Raw genomic sequence first — 20,612 nt, 5'->3', positions numbered from 1 at the left:
AACTAAACCACCAATGGGCCTCTCATGTGCAGTTAGCACAGATAACCCAAGCACTAAATGCACTTAAAACACTTCAGTAGTTTACAGAAATTGCCCTACCCCAGCGGTATCACTGTTCTTAGCAGGAGCATTTGGATAATGACCCAAGGACTAAACAAAAGTGGGCATGAAGAGCAAACTGCTGTTTACCCTTTAAGTGACCTCGACGGGCAGCCATGAGTGACATTTGCAGGGCACTGAGAGGAATCTTATATTGCTGTTCTTTGTTTCATCCAATCTAGTGAAAGGCTAAGAGGTGAGTTCATTTTCCAGGGCTATCAATCTGAAATCTTTAACATGCATTAACAAGTACTTCCGATTTGGAAAATAAATAGAAATCTCATTCAAGAAAAATATTTAATGAAACAATGTTCCCTCTAATTTTTTGCATTCATGTGCAGAATAATTTTATTATGTGCACCAAGGCATGTCCAGAAGTGTACCACCAGTATAAACAAATGCTGCAGGCTATGGGTGTTTAGGACATTCTGCTAAATAGCTGGGTGGCAATTGAATTTCTCCTGGGGGGCCGGTCAAGTGCTCAGCTTACAGGGAACACTTAATGAAGATAGGCCTGGGTAAACCCTGGGAGAAAGTGCAAATAATCTATCTAACTACTGACAGGGTCTTTTCTGGGCAAATGCATGGATGATCTCTGTGTGATTAAGGATGAAAGGACTAGCTACTTCACCCGACTCTCTTCCCTCAAAATACTGTTCTATAACCATTTTTTGTTTTAATTAAGCACTACTTTCTCAAAGTACTGTCTTCTTCCACCTCTCTCTCCTCCCTTGTCCTTCATTTTTGATGACTGACTTAGAGAAGAAACAGAACAGACATCTGAAACAAAGTATGTGTCCTCTCCCAGGTTTGAATCATGACCTCTCCTCCCTCATTAGGCAGTTTGAACTGGAGCTGGTTGGGAGCTGTCAGGCTAAATGTTTTGTCGGAAAATTCTGATTTGTCAAAACTGAAACGGATATGTTTTGATTCATCTCCTGATTTTTTTGTAATAGGCTTCAAAATTAAATATCTTAATTTGACACTTTGATATGAAAAATTTTGATTTTTTGTGTGTGTGTGAAAAGATGTTTTTGTTTCAAATTTTAGAGGATTTTTGTTACTTGAAATTACTGAGGAGGGTGGGGTTTTTTTGAATGATTGGCTCATGATTTTTTTATTTATCTTTTGGTTGCAATTTGGAATTAACTTTTTTTTTTAATCTTGAAAATTCTCGTGGCATCAGAAAATCATTTCCCACTTTGCACAGATATGTGGACTCTTTAAATATGAGTATTTTAGGGATTCAAGTGGCTCACGTTTTAACCTCACTCTTATTTCAAGAGATCTGCTATCCTTCAAGCCTTTCTAGAGAAGGTCAGGTAGCTCAGAAACACAAAGTAGAAAGAGAGATGAACTGGCCTCTTGTAAATTTCTTCCCACCTCATCTCTGAACTATATGTACCATATTTCATATTGCCTCCTTCTGATACCTTCTCTTCATCAAGAGGTTGATTATTTTTAAAGTTTGTGAATGTTTTTCTCCCTACTGACACTCTTTAAAAATACAAATTGTATGAAGAAGGAGACGAATAACTCAGTCTGTTCCCATATTAATTCTTTGTCTGTAGAGAGTCTATGACATAATGAGTTTCATTCATCCAAATGTTCTACTTCATGGTTACATTTGCTAAGTCTTTTTAATATAACAGTAATAGGGATGTACTGTAGGAACTGGTTTTCATTTCTAATAGACTCTCCTAATGTGAAAGGGAGAAATGGCATTTCATGGCTCTACATTTAGGAGTTGAGACTTTCCTGATGGAATTATTTTTCTCCCATACACACTCATTATTACTCCCAGTTCTGAAATACAACTATCTCTGGGAGCAGCTCAAAGCAATACTGAGCAGCATTGGAAGTAAAGAAGATTGTATCTATCTAATTGAAAGTGCAAGGGATTGTAGGAATGGAGAAAACAAACAGCCAAACTAGAATATGGTTGGAGCACTAGACTTAAAAATTCTATTGACGTGAAGAGTGCCACAGAACCACTTAGATGTGAAAGTGCATAGGATCATTCTCGTCCATCCATCTTTTGGATGATGTGACGGGGCGAGCCACCTCCTCCCCACCGACGCTGGCCCGCCCCGCACCGAACCCGCGGTCTCCCTGACTCTCCTGGGAACCACCCGGGGAGCGGGGACGAACTGCGGTGCCTGCTTCGCCGCCGCGGCCCAGCTGACGAGCGGCGCGGTGGGGGTGTGGCTGGCGGAAGAGCGTGGACGCGCGGAGGGGGAGGGGCCAATGGGCGCGGCGCCTGACGTCATCAGGACCAGACGCTGGCGTGGTCTTTTTGAAAAGCCCCGTGGAGCCAGAGAGGGGGGGAGAGCAGAGGGGAGCGGAGAGGAGCGGAGAGTGAGAGGGAAAGGGAGAGCTAGAGAAAGCAGGAACGAGCGGAGGAGGGTGGAGAGAGATTGGGACAGCACAGGAAGGGTGGGTGGAGGTAGCACAGGCCCGTGGAGGCCACGGGGGTAGTGGATAGGGGGTAGGAAGAAGCCCAGGGCGGGTGAACCCGGCGAGCTGGTGTGCTTCGAGCAAGCGTCCCACCAGCGAGACAGGTCTCCGCTCACCTGTCCTCAGGGCCCTGGGTTGGGGTCCGGGAGAGAGGGTGGGCCCGGACCCCCCTACCTCGCCTCGGGGTGCTATCACCAAGGGGCTGACCGGAGAACCCGAGACAACAGGGAGAGAGACTGGACTCGCCTGTTACAGATGAGATGGAATCCTTTACTCATCTCAGTGGTCAGTCGGAATGCTTCAAAATGCAGGGGTGCCTGGTGATTGCTTTTAAAAACAAATCAAAAGAACTTCCAACAAGTTGTTATAATCTCTATTATATGAGTAGTCATAAAAAAAGAATCAGTTTCTTGTAAAGGCTAAAATATAGCACAAGTGTTTTTAAAAAGCACTTTAAAAATGAATAATAAAGACAATGTACCACTAACCATAGTTTATCATTAAGCTTAATGGGACTGAAGCACTAGCTTAACCTCAAGTGAATGCTTAAGTGCTTTACTAATTAATACAGGTTGAAACTCTCTACTCTGGCACCCTCAGGACCTGACTGGTGCCAAACCAAAGAATTTGCTAGATCATGGGAGGTTAATACTGTCTAGCAGCATTGCCAACATTTTTGCTATGTACTGGGCTCCTAGAAGACATTTAGGGGTAAATTAGAGCTAAATAACAGCACTGAACATTGAGAGCCAGGACTGGTGGGTGTAAATAAATTTTAACAGGAAGGTTGGCCATACCCATAAGTGGACATCTGGCTACCTAAAATCATGCCAGATCACGGATATCACCAGACCAAAAGGTGCTAGACTAGAGAGGACCTACCTGTAACTTGAATTGCAGGTTATAATAACAAATCTGAGTTCTATAATTTTTAAAAACAAACACTAATGCTATTCTTAAGCATATAATTTTCTGCACCCATCATGCTTTGATATGAAATCCAATCATTCTTTAATTTTTTTCAGCCAAGGCTGGGACAGTCACTTTTCAACATTTTTAGCGTCATAGATTTCAGTCTTCACTGTTGATGCTTTGTTTTGCAAAATTCATATCCACATATATCATGGAGTCTCTGCTTGGCCGTGAAGGAGGATGTGAGAAGATAGATGTTTTTGTAACCTGAAAAGAAAGCATTAAGACATTCTGTAAACAGTAAGCCTGTAATCTATAAAGCTGCAAAGGCACATCTTGCATACACATAAGAGTTGTCTTCTAGTCTAACTTCTTAATTTGTCAGTGTTTGCTTTTTTATCTTTAGTGGTAAAGATAATGAACTTCCGGTAACAAATCCATTGCACCTGATTCTGCTCCAATTCAGACCCATAGCAAAGATCCTTATTGCATCAATGTGAGCAGGATTGCAGTCAGAACTGTCCCCAGCTGCACTGCTTTGCTTAAAAACAGTCAATATGTTTCTTAAATGTAGCCTGTGAACATGCTTTCATAGAGATTTAGCCAGAGGGGAAAGTAAGCAGTTGCGCTCTGGTACACAGCTTTGGCAAGAGCTGGCTGAGCTGCAGCAAAAGCCAGCAGGGAGCTATTGAAAGAGCTGGCAGGGACCTGGGTTGCAACAGGACTGTAAGAAATTTTAAGTTACTTTCACTGCTGGATTTAGCTCTGTGAAAATGTGAATGAACAATAGTGACAATCCATTTGTGCCCAAGAGAGAAAGCTAAAACTTCAGACGGGATCATTCTATAACTTGTAGCTCAAATACATTGGAATGCCTTCACGATTTACAACCCTCCTTCTCTGTTTTCAGGGTCAATATGGAAGTTTTCAGGTTGAGAACGCATTTCAAGCCCATATTCTAGAGGTGCTAAACGAGGTCTTTAAAATAGGAGTTAAATGAAATTTTAATTATAGAGAGGTTGCTGCTTTTTAAAAAATAGATGCAACTAGAGAGAGAGAAAACAATAACCCAGCATGATCCTAATCATTGATACTGCTAGGGGTGATCTGAAATGTCTGGGCTTGTCAGCTAGTTAGGAAGCAACAGCACAGGAGAGAAGAGCAGCTCATAGGAAAAGGAGGGATGAGTAGTGAGGCTTTAGTTTGATTTTATAAGAAGTTAATGGTAACTTCATCGCCAGTCACACACAACATAGAATTCCTCTCCACCCACCTTCCCCTATGCCTTTGCTCTAGTTCAGGGATACTCAACTTTGGAAGCCCCCGGGGCCACAATGATACTCACAGCACATGCCAAGGGTCACAATTTAAGTGTGGTTGCATATACATGCAAATATATATATATGTATATGATTGTATATGTATATGATTGATTGTATATACATGCAAATATAGAAGAAAATATATTCAAATAGCTTCTTTCACACTGACAGGCATGAATACAAAGATTAAGCCTTAAGCTGCAGCACTGGACCCAAACGTGGCCAGTGTGAGCCAGTCAGCACCTCTCAGGCTCTGCCTACAAGGCTAAGCAGCCAGCACTTCCCACAACGCTCCGACACTCACAGCACCTCCTCCCTGAGGGCTAGAAATGCCGACACCCTGTACCCATCTGTTCCAGCAGCCTGTCCGCTTGCGTCTTTCAATGCTCACTCTGCCAGGCAGATGACTCGCTGTTATGGAGCATGTTCCCAGTGGAGTCCATGTTCAAAGGGTCCCACCCACGAGTCGCGTGTTGAGCCCGCATAAACCCAAACTGCTCCGCAGGCCACAAACAAATCTTGCGGCCCAGGGGCTGTGTGTTGAGTAGCCTGCTCTAGTATTCTTTTCCCATCATCCCATCTGCCAGGGAAAATGCATTCCCAGGTCTTTAAAATATCTCATGCCAGGTGGAAGACAAAAGGAAAGGCAGTTGCTCGTACTAATATGGGTTTCATTTCTTCAACTTCTTATGAGACTGATCAGGCCCTATAACACCCCTTGCAAGACTCAATATTTCTGACATCAATCATCATCCATAATAAGCAGTGAGATAATACCAAGTGTTATTTTGAGCCTAAATAGAATGTCTTCTATCTTTCATCACTGGGGCAATTGTCAGGTGGGAGTCTTTTTTGTTTACATTTGATGCACTGTGTGATCCTACCTAGGCCATGGCATGGCAGTGAGTCACGCACACAGGAAATTAAACTACATATGTCTTTATGCGAAGAGCCGTTGCTCAAATTTAATTAGGTAGGATTACAAATCGATAATAGGCTTCATTAGCATAATGCTATTCCCATGAAAGTATGTGCTGGGATTATGAATTTAAATCTATTTCTCCAAAGAACACACAGATCTCATTCATCAAAGCAACCGCAATTTCACTTCAAGAAACATTCCTGATTTACATAATGATTCTCAACTCATGATGCAAGATTTATAAATCACATTGTCAATCTAAAAGATGCCCTCTATTCAAATTATGAAGTCTCTGTGACTAGAGACCCATTATTCTGAATACAGAGGCCATAAAAACATCAGTACCTCTGACTTAAAATTGATCTATTAGGTAATAATGTTTCAACTTGGAACTTGGGATTCCATTTATCAAAAATATCTGTCTGCAGCTGGGTTTCACACTGGATATTAATGAAAACCTGTATATTTCAATCACGATGCAGATCTTGCACTCAGTCTGGGCATAACATGAAGTGGCTGAAAGGGAGGAGTCCAGGCTGCAAAGACTCCATCCAAATGTCTCTAAGGTCAGGAGTGCTTGGATCTGAGGCACAGGCCTATGTTGAGTAGCTTCAGTTCACAAGTGAATTAAAAAAAGACAACTAGTTGGCTGTTTGAAGCCTCCAGTATAAGTGGTCAAAAGCCCAGTTTCTTGGCTATCTAAATGTTCCACTATTATAATTCAGCATCTCAATTTTCACTGGCAGCTTTGCAAAAAGCTTATCTTTCCTTTCTCATTAGTAGCTCTTCTTGTCCACCAGCTGCCTTAAATTTTGGGTATGGATCAAAAGTAAAGGTTGAAAAATGAATTATTAAAATGTTGCAGAGTAGATTCAGAGATTAGCAAGAGATACACAGAAGCTTGAGTGGGATCCTGGTTGAAGGAGAAGATCTACTTAGGTCCTCCCCAACAAAGCCAACTTAAGGCTACATCGATTAGTAAATCCTGTTCTGTAACAAAAGCAGCTAAAATGAAACCTAGGTAATCAGTGCCTTATGTAAAACAAAAGGGCTACGTCTACACTGGCAAGATTTTGCGCAAATACTTTTAACGCAAGAGTTTTTGCGTTAAAGTATTTGCGCAAGAGAGCGTCTACACTGGCATGTGCTTTTGCGCCAGAGATATGCTTTTGTGCAAAAAGCATCCATGCCAGTGTAGACGCTCTCTTACGCAAGAAAGCTCTTATGGCCATTTTAACCATCGGGCTTTCTTGTGCATGAAATTCATGTTGCCTGTCTACACTGGCCTCTTGCGCAAGAACACTTGCACAAGAATGGTTAGGAATGGTGTCCCTAGCCTGTTTGTCACAGGCTGAAAATGGATGACAGGAGAGGGATCACTTGATGATTACCTGTTCTGTTCACTCCCTCTGGGATATCTGGCATTGGCCACTGTTGGAAGACAGGATACTGAGCTAGATGGACCTTTGGTCTGACCCAGTCTGACCATTCTTATGTTATGATCTTATCTGTCTATAGCAGCTTGTTCTTAGTATTATCCAATATCATTTGTTTACACATGCAGCTATACTCCTAAAAGGCTAATAAATAACTCATTAGCTATGTATAAAAAACCAGCAGCTCAATGTGTTGCTTCTAATCATCTATAACCTCATCTAGAAGCATTTAATGTGTTCTAGATGACTAGAAGCACATAATGCTTATGCTGGGCACAAACTTATGTCTATTATTACATCAAGCTTTATAAACTATTTATGAAATTTTCCCTTCGTATAAAGGGCAGCTAAGACTTAGATTGCAATAGCAGCCATAGTGTGTTAAGCACTTTCCAAACACAGATAGAGACAGTCCTTAATCAAAAGTGCTTTTGATGGGAGATTTTAAAATTGCTTGACATACTGAAGTTTTCTAGTTTTCTCTGGGGAAAGAGCAGAATTCCCTAATGTTATTTCTATCTTGCCAAAAGAAAGAAAACAATGTTTTTTATTTCTAGCAAGAGTTCAGAAGAGTAGATAACTACACTGTCTCCCCAGTTCAGATCTGAGTTTGTTGTTAATCCTTAAACATCAGCACTTTGATTTCTGGGAGGATGATCAAAGTTGTAAACTCTTCCCCTTCTTTTACCTAGATCAGTGGGTCTCATACTTCGGTCCTGATAACCTTTCACATAGCAAGCCTCTGAGTGGACCACCCCCTTTATATAAAAAGGTGGTTTTAATTTATATTTTGGCACCATTATAAATATAGAAGGTAAAGTGGGGTTTGGGGTAGACGTTGACAACTCACACATACCCATATATAACCTGGTCTTGATGTTTTTCGCTTGTTTGCTTTCTTGCTTAGTAATTACTGCTTTTCAAGGTAGTGTGCAACTAAGCTGAAACGAGGAACAGGAAAAATATTTCCAATGTACTCTGCTAGTAAAGACTAGCAATGTTACTAAATGAACATTTAATCTTGCAAATGGTTGCAGGTGCAGAGTGTGATTTTTTTTCATAATTATCTTTGGTAACTTTGTGAGTGACTTGTGGCATAGTAATAAATCTTAAACTAAAAATGACTCTCCTAAATTGCTTTGAGGGTTCACTTTTTTCTTTGTTTATATCCTAGTGTTTTATTTCAATCTATAGCAGGCTGATCTAAAGAAGGAAAAAGGACCTGGAACTACAAGGTTTGCAGCTTCTGATTCATAATGGGAAACACTCTGAGGCTGCAGTTCAAATAAACCCTGGAAATTTTGGAAGAGTATTGCAATCTGCTAGAGATGTCTAGGTCTGGCTTTCTGACCAGAACATTTTCTTATTAAAGAGAGCCTAAAGGAGCAAGTTTCATTTGTGATATTTTGCTATTAATTCTTCCACCCTAGGCTTATTGTGTGACCTTGGTCAAATCACTAAGGCTGTCCCTATGTTACAGCTGGAGAAGATACTACAGTGCATGTGGATGCATCTGAGCTACTTTAATCTAGATAGTCAAAGCACTGATAGCAATAAAACTAGAGTGGCACGGTTGTCAGCATGAGCTGTATGAGCCCATTCAGGACCCTGGGTATGTAAGCTGGTGACTAGCCTGTGCTTTAGTCCATGCTGCCACAACTTCACTCCTATTGGTAATCAATCTAGCTAGATTAAAACTAGCTGTAGCATAGGTGCTGATTCTGTGGCTGTTCCAGCCCTGGAGCATCCACAGGGGAAAAAATGGTGGGTGCTGAGAACACAATGGCAGAGCTCCCTTCAGTGCCTCCTCTCTCCTCAGTGCCTCCCATCTGCCAGCAACTCAGCCGATTTGCTCCCCTCCCTCCTCAACACGGCCCGCCCGCCATGGATCAGCTATTCTGCAGCATGCAGGAGCTGTGAAAGGAGAGGAGTGAAGATGGGAAGAGATGGGGTAGGGATTTGGAGGAAGGGGAAGGCCTGGGGCAGAGCTGGTGGGGCGCTCATTAAAAAGCTGGCGCCTATGAGCTCTGGTGTGGTTACAGTCATGGGCATTCACTGCCACCAGGCATGGCCCCGCCCACACTCCACCACCAGCTATAGGCATTCTGGAGGTGGAATGTTGCTGCCCCCAGCGCCCACTGTCCCCAAGCTCCGGGACAGAGAAACTGGAGCCATGTGGCCTTCTGTCCCTGTGCTCTGGGGCTGGGGAGGCTGAGCGCATGAAGCATGCCCTCCTCCCACACCCGGTGCTCTGGGGTTGGGAAGGCTGGGCACATGAAGCATACCTTCCTCCCTCGCCCGGTGCTCCAGGACTGGGGTGAACTCATGCCCACTCACCTCCCCTCCCCGTGGAGAGCAGGAAAGGGGCTGGGCCTCAGCAGAAGGGACGGGGCTGGAGGTGCGGTTGGGGGCTTGCCACCCCCAGCCCTACCTTCACCCAACCGCCCATTGTTACAGTCACACCTCTGACAGGGTGTAGACTTACATTTAGCCTCTCTGTGATTTCATTCCCCATATGTACAATTAGGTTTATAGTACTTTCCTGCTTCACAGCAATGTTGACAGTTAAATACGTGTGAGAACTTCCATACTACAGTAACAGAGGCTGAATAAATACAGACGATGATAGACAGGTAAAGATTTATATTTGTTTCTTTGCTGTATTGTAGGTTTTTCTCCTGTTTGCATTTTTCTTGGGTCCAGGTTTATACAACCTGCTAAAACTTAGTGCCATTCACCCCAAATCCCTGCATTTTACCTTGGTTTTGGGCCCAAATCATGAAAACCCACAGGACACCACACGTTAGTTTGACCTGAGATGATAACTTGGTCCCTAGTTCTTTGGAAAGCTAATCCAAATTCAGTGGCTTGCTGCGAACATGTTGCACAGTTTTAATGCAGGCATTCAGGAATTGAATTGTCTTTGCCAAGAGTTCTTTCAAACTTCAAAAGGGAGAGGTTCAGGTCAAGAGCTGCCCAGTCCCTGATACCAGAATGGTGAGTGCATTTGACAGGCCTGAACAGAAATTCCTTCCTGATGGATACTTTCCATGACCTTGTACAAATCAATTAACTTGTCACAAAACTGTAGTTATGTCAAAACTGGGTTTAAACAGGAACCTCACTGTAAACAAAATGTTGCTATGTCATTCTGGGAAATCTGTTAATTAAAATGGTGTGCTTACCAGTACATAAATTATGGAAGCCAGGATGATCACAAAAGTATAGGCTGCCAGGGTCCCCAAGCATATGGCAAACTTGGTTTCTGACGACTTGCAGGAGTCTTGCAATGTATCTTCTGTTCCTAAGCGTAAGATATTACAATTTGAAATAAAACCTGATTTTGATGCCAATACTCTTCCCATACGTTTCATTGAGCTGTAGGTGCTTACCCTGTCATACTTTTTTTTTTAACCATGTTCAGAGAAATGGGTATTTTGCAGAGTCAAAATGCAGGGACTCCAAAAAGGATTTGGGAAAACAAATATCAAGCAATTTACAAGTTAGAAAGAAAAATGTTTATGGTCTAAAACCAGGTCCTAAAAATAAGAAACAAGCTAAAATTTATGACTGTATTGAAACTCTAGTCTTAATCTTTAAAAAACATTACTTTTGTTTTAATGTTTAATATTGGGCACAGAAAGCCAACAGTTCACAGACTGTGGTTTTACTAGTGTGACATTAAGAATATCTTTGTTTTATAAATATAATCTATGTTTTACTGGAATGATTACCCATTTATAAATAGGCATTAGCCTTAGATGGCATAAGGAAACTATGGTTTTGTGTATGCAAGTTTCTGTTATGTTCTACATACACCGTAGAGGCATTTAAGAATGGAATCATTTCCAAACTCAGGCTAAAGGAGAATATTTTTAATTGGAAACCTGAAGATTGGCTATTTACATAACACCAAATTTGAGCTAGGTAATTAGTAAGGCTCTCATATTCTGTAGGCTAATCACTAGAGGGCAGTACTATACCAAAACATCTGTTATGCATGGAAGAAGCTTGCAAATTGCTGATGTCCTGAGTGTACTGGTTCTATAGATATGTGGGACTTCAACCTCCAGATCTGAGGTTGATGTGGCATTTTGCATTAGCATTAAAGTTACAGGGTTTTTTAAAAAATGATGGAAAACTGACTTGTATTTAATGATCAAGATTGTGCTCATTAAATTAAAAAGTGTCAGGGATAGACATGTTCGTCTGTCACACTAAAATCAATGAGTGGTCTTGTAGCACGTTAGAGGCTAACAAATAATATACAGTATCATGAGCATTCGGGGGCAAAATCCACTTCATCAGATGAGCTTCAGTGGAGACTCTGTGGTGCCCAGGACTACCCATTAGTATTAAACAAATATGGCAAGTAGTTGCTATTTTTAAAAAGCACCATTTACCAACATATAGCATATGTGGGTTTCTCATACTATGTTTTCTTTCTATAGAACAAGACAGGGGGTGTAAGTTGGCAATATGGGATTGTTAATAGCAACTGACATACAGTATTGTACCTTTTAAGACTGACATTTAGCTGAAGTTCAAGGAAAAGTTTCAGAATGAGGCATAATAAAATCCTACCACAGATGTATGTTCCATTGCTACTTCCTTCTAGATATGGAGGTGGTATCAGGCGTGCCACTTTGCAGGTGTACAGACCAGCATCCCTTGGTTGAAGATTCTTCACTTCCAAGAAAACTGCACCTTTTAGAAGGTCGCCTGTGAGCTTGTATTTTCCATCCTCCCTTGATAATGCAGCGCCTTGGTCTAAAGGCAACGTCTTTGAAGACATGGTTATTTTCTTCACGGAATCATTCAACAGTTTAATATTCCAGTAGACTTCAATTTCAGCCTCGGATAGAAACTGGAAGTCAAATATACAATCAAGAAGTGCAGATGTGCCATATTTAATAGAGGCTATGGCAGGATATTGCTTGACTGTGATATAGGCTGTGGGAGGAAAAAACACACAAATCCTATATTAGTCCACATTCCTTACTTATCGCCTAGATCTTTAGCTACTGCTTCCAAATTAGTCCTACTTGCTTTAAGATTCATCTGCCTCCAGATGTAATTAGGTACTAATCTGGCTGTTTGATAGATTAAAAATAGCCTTAATTAGAAGGCTGTGTGTTCTCTCATGGGGCTGTTACATCATCATTCCTGAGCTTGTCTCAGCAGGAGCACATTACTTTTTCAGTGCTTTGCTTGCTTTAAAAAAATCCCGGATTGGAAGGGAGGGGATGTAAGGAGAGGGTGATAAGAGATTCCTACAGTTTCTCTTCTGGAGAGAGGGGCCTGGACTTCAATTCACACAGGGCTTTTCTTGGGGGAAAGGTGAGGGTTGTTTTGTTTTTTAAATTGTTCATGTTCCCCCAAGCACATTTCTCATCTTTGACATTGCCTGACGATAGCAAGGTGGGAGCTTCCATGTTGTATGGAAAGCCCCACAGCAGTGCCCAGTTACTGTACCTCATCCAACATATTTTGCTCTGCAGCCCCAAAGCTGAGCAGTGCTTGCACACACCCAGTAATAATACCTGGCCCTTCATTAGCGCTTTCTGTCTAGTCTTCTCAGCGCATATTATGGAGGTGCTCAGTATGGTTACCCCCATTTCACAGATGGGGGGGAGCGGGGAAGGGAAAGACAAGGAAGTGACCCTTGTTCTAGATCACCCAGCAACAGAGCCCATGTCTCCTCAGCGCACCGACCTGAGACTATCTACACGCCTACACTGTCTTCTCTTTTCATGTTACTTGTGAGATACTGTTCCTTTTGAGCAGTGTTGTAGCACTCAGCACTAATATTGCGGAGACTCACTTTACATGCGCAGCTACCACTGGTGTCACAAAGTCTTTGTTCAGTGCTGATTGATATTTTCTGATTAGAAAATGAAAATATTGCATCAGGTTGAACAATCCCAAGAGAAGGAAGCATTTTCATGGGGAGAAAAAGGACTGAAGACTTCTTGAAGACCATAAAGATCCTAAAACATTGAATAAGCTGCCATGATTCAAAGCAATTCAGGGGCCTAGTTATTTCATCACAAAGTTGAGTTAGGTCCATGTCTAGCTTAGCATAGATTCATATAACTGGAAGGGGCTTCGAGAGGTCATCAAATCCAGTCCTCTACCCTCATGGCAGGACCAGCCACCATCTAGATTATTCCTGATCGATGTCTATCTAACCTGCTCTTAAATATTTCCAGTGATGGAGATTCCACAACCCCCCAGGTAATTTATTCCAGGGTTTAATCATCCTTACAGTTAGGAAGCTTTTCCTAATGTCCAACCTAAACCTGTCTTTCTGTAATTTAAACCCATTCCTTCTTGTCCTATCTTCAGAGGCCAAGGAGAACAATTTTTCTCCCTCCTCCTTCTAACGCCCTTTTAGACACTTATGGATCAGCATTAACATGCAAGTACCTAAATTGATATTCAAATGTCCACAACTTGAATTTCCAAAGCTTAACAGGGCCTGTGCTATATGAAGAACTATCGGTTGATGTTTGTTTCAAATGAGTAAATGGTTTAGTAGCATACTCCACTTAAAGTCAATAGGATTCATGCAGCTAAATTACTCAAATGCTTTTTCAAAGGTTGAGTTCAGATTCAGCTTCTCACATGCTATTGCCACAACTTCCAAAGTGCATACATTTCTTTTCCTATTTGCTTAGGAAGTTTTAACAAGTTTACAGATCCTTGCCATGTAAATAAGAAACAAAACAATCATTACAACTGTTATCTTTTGTTTAGATCCATTATGCAGTAATGTAATGTCTCGTTGGATCATTCTATTTAGCCAGGTGTTTGCCATATTACAGAATGAACTTCATTACAACACCTGTGTTGTTTCTAGTGATTTTATTAAATTGAGCAAAATCTTTGCATAATGGATACATCTAGATTGGCATGATTTTGCGGAAATACTTTTAACGGAAACATTTTTCCGTTAAAAGTATTTCCGCAAAAGCACGTCTAGATTGGCACAGATGGTCAGTCTAGACGCGATTTTGCACAATAAAGCCCCGATCGCCATTTTAGCCACCGGGGCTTTTTTGCACAAAATAGTTCTTCCCTGTCTACACTGGCCCTCTTGTGCAAGTATTCTTGCACAAGAGGGCTTTTTCCCGAGTGGGAGCATGAAAATATTTGCGCAAGAAGCACCGATTTTGTACATTACAAAGTCAGTGCTCTTCCACAAATTCAAGCGGCCAGTGTAGACAGCTGGCAAGTTTTTGCGCAAAAGTTTTGCGCAAAATCTTGCCAGTCTAGACGCACCCATACAATATATTTCTCTATTTAACAGACCAAGAGTGTCTATCAAATGTTAATATGAAAAGAAAAGGGGGCAGTTGTACAGTCGGCAGGGGTTAGCTGAATGTACTTTGAGTATTGAATAGAAGGTAATAAAGTACCTTAAGTATTTAACAGTCCTTTGCCTATTTTGCTGCATAAGTAATTGGTGCGTTAACTTTTTGTGTAACCACAACTTATTTTTTTTAACCATTCCTCAATGGATGAACTATTTTTCTTTTTCTGAGATGAGACCCTACTAGTTACCAAGCAGCTGCTAGCAGATAAGAGAATAATTCTTCATTTCCTAATTTGTGTGATCATTTCCACTGGGAGAACCCAGGAGGTTTACTAAATGATCATTTGGCAATAAATACCCAACAATTTGTGATAAGGTGACACAGGACTCCTCGCCACTTTTGCAGATTCAGACTAACATGGCTACCCCTCTGATACTTGTCTATGGATTGTATCTGAATACATTCTAATGGCTGGATGTATCCATCCCATATGCATAACATCTCCACTTGGACCACAGTTTTGTCAACATTTGTTCCCATTCAATCTTTCTCTATATATATTTTAACCTGGCTGGTGTGAGGTACCACTGAAATAATCTTAGACCTTTTTTTTTCATTGTGCTACAAACCCAGGTTGCTAGTCTTCTCTTCCAGATCAAACCCAATTTCTCTGAGGTAATTTGTCTACCTACATCCTTTTCACAGTGTGCCACATATAGACACTTAACTTATCAATCTTTTGCTAATTGTTCTTAATTGGTGAAATAATGTGTTGTTCTTGAATTCCTTTAAGCTTCCAAATCAATAGCCCAACACTTTTCTTTACTTTTTAATAAAAAAATCTGCTTTGTATCTCTAAGGTAGCATTTCTTAAAGTGTGTTTGGGTGTGCCACGAGGCAGTAGGAGGTGTGCTGCAGAGAACAGAGTTCAAAATGGCTGCCCTCAACACCTTTTCCCTGGGGGCTTTTTATTTGGGGGGAGGGGAGTCAACCAACAACATTTCCCTGAGGAATGGCCACCCTTAAAGGGGCAAGCCTCCTTCTTTTTTATTTCCTCAACAAAAAAATCGTTGGTGTTCCCCATTAAAAAAATGATTGTTTGGTGTTCCTCAGTCTTAAAAAGTTTAAGAAACACTGCTCTAAGAGCATTTTTTCACTGGCATCTGACATCAGCACAGTCAACTTCCCTCTAATATTCATAGAATCATAGAGCTGGAAGAGACCTCAGGAGGTCATCAAGTCTAGCTCCCTGCTCAAGGCAAGATCAATCCCAACTAAATCAACCCAACCAGGGCTTTGTCAAGCCAAGACTTAAAACCCTCAAGGGATGGAGATTCCACCACCTCCCTAGGTAACCCATTCCAGTACTTCACCACCCTCTTAGTGAAATAGTTTTTCCTACTATCCAAACTAGACCGCCCCCACTGTAACTTGAAACCATTGCTCCTTGTTCTGCCATCTGTCACTACTGTGAACAGCCTTTCTCGATCCTCTTGGAACCTCCCTTCAGGAAGTTGAAGGCTCATATCAAATCCCCCCTTACTCTTCTCTTCTGTAGACTGCCCCTCAGCCTCTCCTCATAGGTCATGTGTTCCAGCCCCCTAAATATTAGTTTACTGTTTGTTTGTTTTCTGCACCTGTGTTTTTATGAATGCCTTATAACCTTTTAATCTCCAAATCTACTTCTATTTTTTCTAGAGCTCTTTCCTTTTTTTTCAGTTGACAGACTCCACTTATCAACTAACCCCTAAACACTGCATTACCTGACTCCCAGAGAAGGTATCTTTTTATATTGTCCATATTGATTGCTATAGCACAATCTTTGTCTTGGAGAAGCAAGCAGTTCATTCTCCAAGTATAGCGATCTTTGGGAACCAGTCCTGCTATCAAATATTACTTCCACTGGTGCATGATCTGACCATGTAATGTTGCCAATTTCTGCAGATCTTATCCGCTTTGTTAAAGATTTAGACATCATAAGAGTGTAAATAAAATGAGTAATCATTTTCCCTGTGGCATAATTCTCTCCAGCAATCTGAGAAATTGAATTATTGACACCAGGAAGACAATGCTGTATGTGCTTCCCTATCCAATGTGTATGTGTGCTTTCAGATGTGTCCCGGTACAACTGAAGTCTCATCCAAGTATAGTGTACACTTTCCTGAAGTGTTGCTGATTTTTAAAAAGCCCTTTACAAATAAAACAACTCAAGACTCCAATAATGTTAGTTGGAAAGGAGATAGAGAGAGCAGGAGGCACTTATCAGCTATCTTATGCAATGTAGCATCCAAGCATATTGACTAAGGGAGCAGCTACATGGCAGCTGGGAGATGCCATTTCCAGCTTGGGTAGATATACACATGCTAGCTTTGCTTGAGCCATGGCAGCTTGAGCAGTGGCTCTGGTTAGCTGTCTGAACACAACTCGATCTAGCCCCGAGTACATATATGGCTAGGTAGCCCAAGCCACTTCCTGTGCCACTTGAGCCACAACTGGTATATTTTAGGTGCTATCTAGAGCAGAGCATTTGCATGTATGTCTACCTGTGCATATAAACCTTTTAAAACATAAGGAAACTCTCAAATCAAGACCAGGGGCAGGGTATATCTTCTAAAATAAAAAGAAGGTCTCTGTCTCACTCCTTTCTTGACATTGTCAATATTTTTGGGCTAGTTTATTTACCTTGGGAGTGTATATATACTGGGAGCATATGTGCAGGCAAATTAGAGAATGTGTAGAAGAGAGCAACAAAAATGATAAATGTTTTAGAAAACATAACTGGCCCAGGGCACGCCATTTCTACCCTCTGCCCCCGAAAACAGCACAAGTTCCAGTGCTGGTGCCTTCACTCTATGCTTCTTATTTGAAGTTCCCTCCACCATTTCCACAACAATCTCCATGCAACAGTCTATTAATAATACCACTGTGCTGTTTGAGCCTCTCTTGTGGCCTGAGAGGAACAGAGGACTCCCTCTCCTGAGGCAGCCATGTAACTGGACTCAACTAACCTGCATACCCAATTTTCCTCCCCTTACTTGACACTTTCTTCCTGCCTCTTTATTAGCCTTGAGCTGATGGGCTAATTTGCTCTTTATCCTGTCCAACTGGCCAGTCTAATAGAAAAATTATCCCCAACAGCTTTCTTGAGAGGAAATGATTTTGATCTGAGTGATTGGAGTGCAGGTGATCTCATAGAATTCAGTAGGTACCCACACCCACCACTTTGTCACGCTGGCCTGTGAGGAAAGGTTAAACAAACAGGGCATGGTTCATCTTGGGGATGGGGGTGGAAGGGAGGAGGGAGAAAACTGAAGAGGGGATTTGGTAGATCTTCAAATATATTAAAGGCTGTTGTAAAGAGGACAGTGATCAATATTTCTCCATGTCCACTGGTGGTAGGATGAGCAGAAACAGATTTAAACTTCAGCAAAGGTATTTTTTAGGTTGAATATTAGGAAAAACTTTCTAAATACAAAGATAGCTAGGCATTGGCATAGGCTGCTGAAGGAATTATGGAACCCCCATCGCTGGAAGTCTTGAAGGACAGGTAGGGCAAACGCCTCGCAGGGATGGTCTAGGTTTACTTGGTGCTGTCTCAGAGAAGGGGCTGGACTTGATGACCTCTTGAGTGCCCTGCCAGTCCTACATTCTATGATTCTTTAACCATTGACGTTTAATATGGAAGCTTTAGTGAGTCATCAATATGAGCTTATGTTACAATATTTAATTACAAATCTCATAGTTCACTTCTCACTTATTTATGCATTTTGGAAGAACACTTTAATGGACAGCAATTTATTTTGGTGTTCAATTAATTATTGCTGATTGGTTGGTGCTCTCTCTATTGTAGAGTGTCAGTACATTACCTGGATGACTAGAGCAAAGCGTTGCAGAAGGTTCCAGGCTATATTTCCTTTTTCTTTCACTGGCTTTTTTTTTTTTTTTAAATAAACAACCTTCAGGTGTGAATTAAAAGCCCAAGAACTGCATGAAGCCCAGATTACAGTCTGTGACTCTTGCCTAGCTGCACTACTAGAACTGAATTAGTGATTCATAAATAAAGACTATATTTGGGATGTTTGTGACCAATAGAAATTGCCTTGCCAGGGTTGTATTAAGCTACAGGCATCAAAGTGCATAATGGGGCTAGGATATTGGCTCTTGTGTTAAGTTTCTAGCCCACATGGATATGAAGAGAAACTTGGAAATGTGAATGGAGCCAAACTGGTTGCCCAGTTCTGCATGTGGCCTGAAACAACTGAAAAGGGCCCACTTCATTGAAGGTGGGGCCAGAGAGTGGAAGCAGACACATGGGGGGAAAGTGTGGCGGGGTGTCAAAACATGGAGGATCCATGTGGACTTGACTTGTGGCCTTAATGTAGTCTCCTTACCATATCTAACAAGGGCTTTGTCTATTGTAGTGCAAGACAGGACAGTGTGGCTTCTGGAAGTACCAACATGAAATTCTGTGGGTCTTGCTTTGTTTTGAGCCCAAATTGAGTAAACCCTAGTTACCTGAATATTTTGGCAATTTTGGGGATAACTCACAATGGAAACACAAGAGATACAACTTTCCAGAGTGAACACTCACATACAGGGAACATTAAAAATCCCCATGCAACTGGATCCAATTATCCATTCTTCCCAGAGGCTGCTGGGAGTGGGAGGGGTCTTGGCCTATTCAACCCAAGCCCAGCTCTCTCTAGAAGGGAGAGACAATATTCAAGAAGACTTGGGAGGTGGAAGGAGTGCAGAGGGGCAAAACAGCTCTAGAAAGGAGCAGCAGGAGAGACCATCATCTTGGGGGAGAGGAGTATTGAGGGGGGAGAGAGTTGCTTGCATACCAGCAGAGCTCTCTGCCTGCCTCCTTAGGAAGCTCTGGATTTATCTGAGAGATAAGAGAGCTTATGGGGAGACTAAAACCCTCTGGCTTGTCATTATCTACACTTGAAAATACGGATGATGCTCCTATTCATAAATCCTACAACATTCTCTCTGGCTTCCGTCCACCGCACTCTTTTCTGTGGTTGTGTAGTGTGAACACTAACTGCAACCTTGTGCCATATTTTAGGGGATAAGAGTGTTCAGTCTGTGGAATGGTTTGGGTATGATTATTTTCTACTCCATGGAGGTGGTTAACCACAGCTCCTATGAAAACAAAAAACAGTGAGGAGTGGTGAAAGTGAATTTCTCAGATTTTAAACAACACCAGAGAGGTACACCCTTCTGGAATGGCTTGTACATATTAATTCGAAGTGGGTTTTTCCAGCAATCGAGTGACAAAGAAAGGTTTTTGATACAGAAGTCTGAGTTTACACATACTCCTTTTGATTCAGCAAACAAATGGACTTTCAGTTCTGTGGGGATCCTACCCTTGCTGAAGGCCATGAAAGTGTATTGGGCTCCCAGACACTGATTTCTGGTATGTGTGGTAAGCATGTAGAAATACCCTTCATAGCTGGCTTTTTTTAAGGTAAAAAGTATCACAACAAATTTAAGTGTAAATTTACTTTGCTGAGAAACCTGGGGGTAACTTGTTAACTGATCATAGTCCTCAGACAGAAACCAATGCAAAGGTACTAGCCGTCAGGCATATGATTTGCTGAGGACAGTGCAGTGAGGAAGCCATATAGTCCTGAAATCCCTAGTCAGAAGAGAGTGGGACACTGGTCCCTGCCCAGAGACAGGTGATTGTTGGAGTCAGAGACCTGACTGGGCACTCCTGGGCTACATCTAGGCTGCAAGCCTCTTTCGAAAGAGGCTTTTTCGAAAAAGAGCGTCTAGACTGCAAGCAGTACTTTCGAAAAAGCAAGCCGCTTTTTCGAAAGAGAGCACCCGGGCAGTCTGGATGCTCTCTTTTGAAAAAGCCCTGTTTGCATTCAAGAACGCCTTTTTTCGAAAGAGCACTTTTGAAAAAAGGCATTCTTCCTTGTGAAATGAGGAGTACCGCCGTCGAAAGAAAAGCCGCGTTCTTTCGATTTAATTTCGAAAGAACGCAGCTGTAGTCTGGACGCAGGTGAAGTTTTTTTGAAAAAAGGCTACTTTTTTTCGAAAAAATCCTGCAGTCTAGACACAGCCCTGGTGTGGGCCAAGGAGTGGAGATACTGGTACAATCACCTTGAAACTGTGAGAGTTGGGTCATCCT

At 41.8% G+C, this 20,612-nt stretch overlaps 1 protein-coding gene across 2 annotated transcripts in view; it reads right to left on the bottom strand.

The window, feature by feature from the left end:
• Window positions 1–289: 289 nt before the first annotated feature.
• Window positions 290–20,612, bottom strand: part of LOC102445404 (uncharacterized) — a 67,537-nt gene continuing 47,214 nt past the window's right edge. For both annotated transcript variants that reach the window (XM_075908319.1, XM_025181542.2), the window contains exons 2-4: window positions 11,733–12,101; window positions 10,334–10,452; window positions 290–3,735 (exon numbers count right to left, since the gene is read on the bottom strand). In XM_075908319.1, the coding sequence (XP_075764434.1) occupies window positions 3,628–3,735; window positions 10,334–10,452; window positions 11,733–12,101 (596 nt within the window). In that variant the 3' untranslated portion in view covers window positions 290–3,627. The remainder of the gene's footprint in view (window positions 3,736–10,333; window positions 10,453–11,732; window positions 12,102–20,612) is intronic.

The sequence above is a fragment of the Pelodiscus sinensis genome, chromosome 1 (genome assembly GCF_049634645.1).
Source record: "Pelodiscus sinensis isolate JC-2024 chromosome 1, ASM4963464v1, whole genome shotgun sequence".
NCBI lineage: Eukaryota > Metazoa > Chordata > Testudines > Trionychidae > Pelodiscus > Pelodiscus sinensis.
This window is presented reverse-complemented; position numbering and strand designations above follow the sequence as displayed.